At 37.1% G+C, this 7,163-nt stretch overlaps 1 protein-coding gene across 3 annotated transcripts; it reads right to left on the reverse strand.

Annotated features, from left to right (window-relative positions):
• Positions 1 to 2,611: 2,611 nt before the first annotated feature.
• On the reverse strand, positions 2,612 to 6,667 carry LOC127242986 (uncharacterized). Of its 3 annotated transcripts, XR_007836909.1 has the most exons (4): positions 4,549 to 6,667; positions 4,003 to 4,169; positions 3,191 to 3,910; positions 2,613 to 3,060 (listed from the first exon to the last, which is right to left on the reverse strand). XR_007836909.1 is itself a non-coding variant. In XM_051262797.1 (3 exons), exons 1-3 carry the CDS (start codon positions 6,455 to 6,457, stop codon positions 3,479 to 3,481), a joined length of 2,508 nt encoding a protein of 835 aa, XP_051118754.1. In that variant the 5' UTR covers positions 6,458 to 6,667; the 3' UTR covers positions 2,612 to 3,478. The 3 variants fall into 3 exon arrangements, 1 of the variants encoding a protein (XP_051118754.1); XM_051262797.1 differs by having other exon boundaries at positions 2,612 to 3,910; XR_007836910.1 differs by lacking the exon at positions 2,613 to 3,060 and having other exon boundaries at positions 3,772 to 3,910; positions 4,003 to 4,158.
• Between the last annotated feature and the right edge of the window lie 496 nt (positions 6,668 to 7,163).

Below are 7,163 nucleotides of genomic sequence, written 5' to 3' on the forward strand. Positions count from 1 at the left end.
AGTATATACTCTTTTTGTCTCACATAAAATATATATATTTTACATAATTTTTTTTATTTTTTAAAAAATGGTTATATATTTTAATCATATATTAAATTTTATAGTTTTTTTTTTTAAATTTTAATTAAATTATTTAATTATTTTAATTTTAATCTATAATTATTTATATTATATCATAATATTCTTTTTAATTATTCATTAATTATATTTCTTCTAATGTTTTCACTATAAGAAGTATTTTATACTTTAGAAGAAATTTTTTTGTAAAATCATACCAGTGTCTATGAAATTTTTTGTGAAGAACACATTGCATTATATTTATAATGATAGACTTATAAATACTTTGATATTTGATTCAATAGACTTAGATCATAACAATCTAACATAATGGATAAAATTAAATCTAATCTAAAATTAAATAACTAAATATTTTTTCAAACTAAGTGGTGTCGTATAAACAACATGATTTGTAACTAAATCGTCTACCATGGCAGAGTCGAAATGAGGCTTACAAATAGAGTAAAAAACATGACTACTTTTAATAGAGTCGGAAAAGAGAGACTCTCAACGGAACCGAAACTTTCAAAACAATCGGAAATAGGGCTTTCTATTGAATCACAACAAATGATCAAAGGATCAAACACAATTAACAAAAAAAAAAAAAGGAAAAGGAAAGAATTTGACGGACGAACAATTGCTGGCGAATAGCTTTGTTGACACTATAGAATAAAAAATAAAAGACTAACAAAATAGGATCTCAAAATTGAAAAACATTCGGGTACATACTAGGTTGAATATACCTAAAGAAACGTGAGTTAGTAGAGACTATGTTTATTTTCTTAGAAAAGTAGATTCTGATACTACGTGGAAGTTCAAAAGGATAACATTATGTATGACAAATGATTGAAGACGATTTATAGTATTAAATAGAAGTAGGGCAATGTTGTTTCAAAAGAAGTAAGATGGGAGCCTACGGATGTATATCGACTATCGAACGCTAAATAAAGTGACGATAAAGAACAAGTACCCGATACCGTTGGTAGCAGACTTGTTCGATCGCTTTGAGAAAGCCTAGTGGTTCTCAAAATTAGACTTGCGATTGGGATATTGGCAAGTCCAGATTGCGAAATGTGACGAGCCGAATGCTACTTGTGTGATGAGGTACGGCTCATTTGAGTTTTTTGTTATGTCATTTGGCCTAACTAATGCACCTGTGCTACATTTTGCACTTTGATGAACAAAATATTTCACCCGTTCTTGGATAAGTTTGTTGTGGTGTATTTAGATGATATTGTAGCGTATCCGGAAGTTGACACGTCCGGCGCTTAGGTCACGCCCGCGCTGAGGCCCAGACTAGCCGCCACATGTGCACAATACGCTCGGGATATACTATACAGTATGGGAGAATAATATGGAACACGTACCTGCACCAAGACATATGTCATCAATCAACTGTACAGGACATTGACTCGCTTACATGAAACAGACTATGGCTGAGAACCTAGGGCAGTAATGTCAATCCGTGACAATATAGTCATCTGTAACGAGTCCTTGAACGAACATGCCAAACACTTGTGGTTTGTATTCTGAGCCTTGGGGGAGAACGAGTTGTACGTGAAGTTGGAGAAGTGCTCGTTTGCGCAAACGGATGTAATGTTCCTTGGGCACAAGGTGAAACATGGCAAGATCCTAATTGATGCAAAGAAGGTGCAGACGATGATTGAGTGGAACCGCCTAAGAACGTCTCCGAGCTTTGGTCTTTCCTTGAGTTGGTGAACTACTACTATTGATGGTTCATTACGGGATACTCGGCGAGGGCGACGCCGTTGACGAATTTGTTGAAAAATAAGGTTGCTTGGGAGTGGAGTTAGCCGACTGTATTTACTTCCTTAGAAAAATAAATTCTAATACCAAGTTGATGTTCAAAAGGGTAACATTACGGAGGACAGATAATTGAAGACGATTTATAGTATAGACAAAAGTAAGGGCAACTTCCACCAAGAACCTATCAGGACAAAAAGTAGACAAAAGAGTCGCACAAACAGTATCTAAAATACAAAAAGTAAAGACATTTTAGTCTTTTACATTCTATTTTATACCCACTTTCAATTAAATACTATTATTCCTTAATTCCCGTGCCAACTCCCAACAAGACGCTTCTTCTGGGACGGAGGGAGTACTAAAAATCAATTTTACATTCAAAACATCACATCAAAGCCTATTTATATCACATTATACAACTATTCAAATTCAAAATTTTTACTATTTAAATCCCAACTCAAAATCCAAACCCCCTAAACAAACACACCCTGAATAGAAAAAAAGTTTAATTAGGTAAAATTGTTATATTAAGTCTATTATCAGGGTCTATATAAAATATGAAAACTGAGTTCTAATAATTTGAATATATCAAGTGTTTCAAAAAATATATCCATATAAAATGTGAATAATCATCTATGAATATAACATATTAAAGAAACATAAGTCTTCCAAAATGTAATGTGACGAAAAGTACGCAACTGTTTAAAGATAGGATTCTAAAACCTAAAACTTTATGCTTTATCTCATAACCATAAATACGATATAGATGAACATAAGTATCTTATTAGGACTGACACAACCACATGGACAAAAAATACTATAATCAAATGACTAACCACAATAGCGGTTGAATCATATCAAGACCCCAATTAGATAGATGAAGTTTATCAGAATTTTTTGCAACATATTACTGATAAGGATGTCAAATGAGACGAGTTAGCCCCATTCAAGTCTAAAAATATCCTTCAGGGCAGATTGTTTTTTAAATTTTAACCTTGGGTAAATTCGAGGTAGGTTGTAGATTTTAAATTTTAAACAATAACAGGTCCGAAGTGAATCCTGAAGCCTAATATATTCAGCAGGATGGGTGTCAGGCCTATCCCAAACCCGCTCCGTTGACATCCTTAATTACGGTAAGATTGAGTGGTGTGAGGATTGACTCGTAATCTTGTTCAAACACCCAACACCTCGGGTCTCATGCCTAGTAGAACCCTTCCCAAATCCGTCTCATTGACATCCCTAATTAAAGAATAGCCAAGTGGTGTGAGGATAGACTCGTGACTGTGTTCAAACCCTTCAACTCCTCGAAGAAGATATTCAAATAATAGCGACTGCGGCTTTTCATATCATAAATAAAATATAAACGTACCTCCCTTTAAATGACAAAAGGCTTCTTTATGCTTGCACCAACTTCATAACTACAATATCCACAAGAGCCACAAGATCCAACTCCTCCTAACAAAAAGATCATGAGCAGGAAACCAAATTCAAGCTCATTCTAACTCAAAATCCTATCCAACCAAGGCCAAGAATGCAGCAGCAGCTGAGCCCCGGAAGAATTCTTTCGGCCGGGCAACAACGAGAATACAAGTTACCAATCTCTTATCGACCCAAAATCGCTGCTATCCTAGCCCTACTACCTCTTCCCATAATGATCCTAAGACCGACCATGAAACGACCAATCCCTGCAACGTTTCTTGTTTGGTCGTCTGAATCGCGCGTTCTTCTTCTCTTGTGGCGTAGGGGCTCGACACTTTTTTGGTCTACTTTCCCAACTCTGGTACTTCCATTCCAAATCTTCTTTATCTACGTTGTCCTGGTTTTCTTGTTCCATTCTTCCAATTCTTCCACTCGCATTCTGTAATCCTGCCAAGTTTTCGCAACCCATTCGCGGTTTATTTACATGCGGTTTATTTACATCCGGCGACAATGATATCACGAGCCCTTTCCCCATGCACTTCAGATTCTGCTCTAACTGCCCTATCCTTTCCATAAGGAGTTCGGGTGCATACGCGTATTGCAGCCCATGCTTCACAATATGCTCGATTGCTTGACGCAGATTTCGTATCTCCTCAAAACTAGCCTTGAGCTGATATCAAACACAATATAAATAAGCAGAAAGTCATTTGCTTTGTTCTATTCCTAATTAAAAGAGACGAATAAATCATAATTGTCGCATACTTGTGCCTCGAAAGGGTCGTTCAGCTTCACCTTCCCTAAAATCTTCACATGCTTCACGTAATAATCGATCACAGCTGTTTGAGGAAACACCCTCTCAACCTCAAAGTATTTTATGTAACTACTTGCAAGAAGATATCGCTTCTCGTTTATGAGATTCTGCACGAACTCTGGCAAACAATTCAATAGCACATAAGCAATGAATCTAATGCATACATAGAGTCTGTTCACTCAGCATTTTTCAATAGAACAATTCCCCGTAAATATTATTAAAAAAATACAAATATACACCAACATTAATATAATATACTATCTGCATCCCTTAACCATCTATCTATTTTTCCATTTTGGTCCAAATATCCTTCCAATTTACAATATAATACTGAAATCTCCGTACAAACGGAGGGAGTATCATCAACTAATAAGAAAGTGGACTATTCTAACACAAAATATTATTTTTGTAACTCACAAAAAAAATCAATTTATCTAAAAACAGAATGTATAGTAAAGTATGCATACAAATCAAAAAGAAAAATCGAAGTGGATTACCTTCGATTTTATCTCTGAGGCCGAGGATAAGAAACAACTCAGGCGTTTCTTCGTGTTGGGCGATCGCCTTCAAGAAACTCAAAACATCATTGTTATTAAAAGGGGATCTTAGCTTATAAGCAGCCATTAGAAGTAAGTATTCCAACATCTGCAGGGGATTTTCGTCGAAGTTTCTAGTTTTCGGCTCACACTTCTCTGCTAGTCTAATCACAGCTTGTCGAACACAAGGCTTAATGTTTCGTGACATTTTGGAGAGACAACGTAATAAAAGTATACGGATTCTCCTTAGGTTTAGCATCCTGTCAGCTCTCATGGCTCTGTAGACGCAAAGCTCTTTCATTGCATCAAGAACCAACTTTGCTGGATCAGACGATGCTCGTAGAACTTCCGAAACATCGTCACCTACCAATTTCGCATCCTTTTCGCTGTTTATGGCCGTTTCTAACAATCGACTCACATCCTTAGCCTGTTTCGAGTCGACCGAAACTTCTGGTTCAGTACAACCCCAAACTAAATCAAGCCTCTCCCTTAGCATCTCATTGATCTCCTGCTTATCGAATTTCCCGTCGATAAACTCTTCCATAATCGACCTTAACTTCTTCTCCTTCGACACAAGTTCTTCTTCTCTTTCTCGTTGGTATAGATGAAATTCTTCCTCCCTCTTCTTAAGTTCTTGCAAGTGTAGATCAACCAATTCCCGATTCATGCCATAATCGACCATTTCGGTAACCTTCTTAGCTCTCACTTCCTCCAAACGATCCATAATTTTCTCCCCTAACTTCTGATGCTCAGCTACTTTTACATCCATCAGTTTGATCTCCTTTAGAAGCTTTTCCTGATCAATACCCGAATTTCGCCTTTCCCTTTCATCCTCTTTCGATATCCTCTCAAGCTCTGTAAAATGCTTCTCCAACTGCCTACCAATCAGTTCGGCTTCATCAAGAACCACAATCAATCCTTCGCGGGCACACAATTCGCTCTTCTTCAACTTCTCGTCGATGGTCGCCTGCGTCCCTTCTAACAAACACAATGCTGATTCCATCTTCTTCATTAAACCCCATCCCTTCTTCTTCCCATCTCTAAACCTCTCATCTGCAAGCTTAACATCTCCTACTAACACTGCCCTTTTAGTTTCCAAGAACTCCTCCTTCAGAGCTAATTCTCTCAATTTTCGATCGAATTCTCTCTCGATCTCTGCCATCCTTTCTTCCATGGCTACCCTCATCAATTCAACCTCTCTCACCTTCTCCTCGATCTCCTTCAACTTTTCACACTGCAAATGCTTCAAATTCTGCACTTCCCTGCGGGAATTCTCCAAACTATCGATGTGTGTGCTCACTGACTTCAGCTGCTCATCTAATTTCTGCTCTTTCAATCTCAAACTGTTCGTGGAATCTTTCGACAGAAAGGCTAATTCAGTTTTCTTCTTCTCGTGTTCCTTCTCCTTCGAAACCAATTCAGTTTTCTTGTTCTCTTGTTCCTTATCCTTCAAAACCAATTCAGTTTTCTTATTCTCGTGTTCCTTCTCCTTCGAAACCAATTCAGTTTTCTTCTTCTCGAGTTCCTTCTCCTTCAAAGCCAATTCAGTTTTCTTCTTCTCGTGTTCCTTCTCCTTCAAAGCCAATTCAGTTTTCTTCTTCTCGTGTTCCTTCTCCTTCAAAACCAATTCAGTCTTCTTCTTCTCGAGTTCCTTCTCCTTCTTCTCCAAATCCTTCAGCCTCGCCTCCATCGATTCGGTCGCTGAAGCCAAACTCTGCTCTCGCCGCTCGAAATCCGTCGTCAAATCGTCCAACGACTGGAGGAGACTCCGGCCAGTGACTTTCCAGTCGCGCACGGCGTCGAGAATCTTCATCGGAGAGACGCCGGCGCTGTTGCTCTTCGTCTTTGCCTGATCGAAGAAATACCTCATCGTCGCCGGCGCAGAATTCGGTTTGTGAATGTGGATGGATATCTGAAACAATCGCCGGTGAAGATCTCCGTTTGAGGCATAAATACTGACAATGATATCGAGATTGAATTACTCGGAGCTTCGCTGCAACTCCAATTTAGGGTTTAATGGGGAAAAGGGTGAAGATGCTTTGAGGGGGAAGGGGGTAGAAATAGGAACAGGAAGGGTCGGGTCTCGATCACCAGGGACCTGCCAAGTATAGCAAGATCCTCCCTAACCCGTCGAATATCGTGGCCTCGTTCGCAGATGTGATTGCGCCACGATTTAGTGGTTGTGACACGTGGCAATAATTTATTGGCTATGTTTGATGTGTATATAAGGTAAATTAAAACTGATTATTCATATTTTTTTTCTTTGATTTTGTTTCCTTATAGTAAGATTTAACACATATATAGATTCATATGATATGATTATGGCAAAAAAAAAAATTATTGTTATTATGATGCAAAGATTATTTTATTTTTATATTTGAATTTAATATAATTATACTAATATAAATAAGTGAAAGTTTTAAATTATTTGTAATATATTGTGATTTTTATTTTATACTTAAAAAATACTCTTTCTCTTGGGAATATTTTTAATAATTTAAAAAAATATAAAAATAACTATAAATTTGAATGAGATATAAATATTTTGTGTGACAACAAAATAGTTACTCTTTTAA

Source organism: Andrographis paniculata, unplaced genomic scaffold (assembly GCF_009805555.1).
Source record: "Andrographis paniculata isolate CXL003 unplaced genomic scaffold, ASM980555v1 Contig89END, whole genome shotgun sequence".
In the NCBI taxonomy this organism is placed as follows: Eukaryota; Viridiplantae; Streptophyta; class Magnoliopsida; order Lamiales; family Acanthaceae; genus Andrographis; species Andrographis paniculata.

Excerpts from the sequence above, each read along its gene's own strand:
- LOC127242986 (XM_051262797.1), bottom strand. The coding sequence starts at position 6,457 with ATGAGGTATTTCTTCGATCAGGCAAAGACGAAGAGCAACAGCGCCGGC. Across the intron at positions 4,170-4,548 it reads CCTCAGAGATAAAATCGAAG|AGTTCGTGCAGAATCTCATA; the intron begins GTAATCCACTTC and ends ATTGTTTGCCAG. Across the intron at positions 3,911-4,002 it reads ACGACCCTTTCGAGGCACAA|CTCAAGGCTAGTTTTGAGGA; the intron begins GTATGCGACAAT and ends GTTTGATATCAG.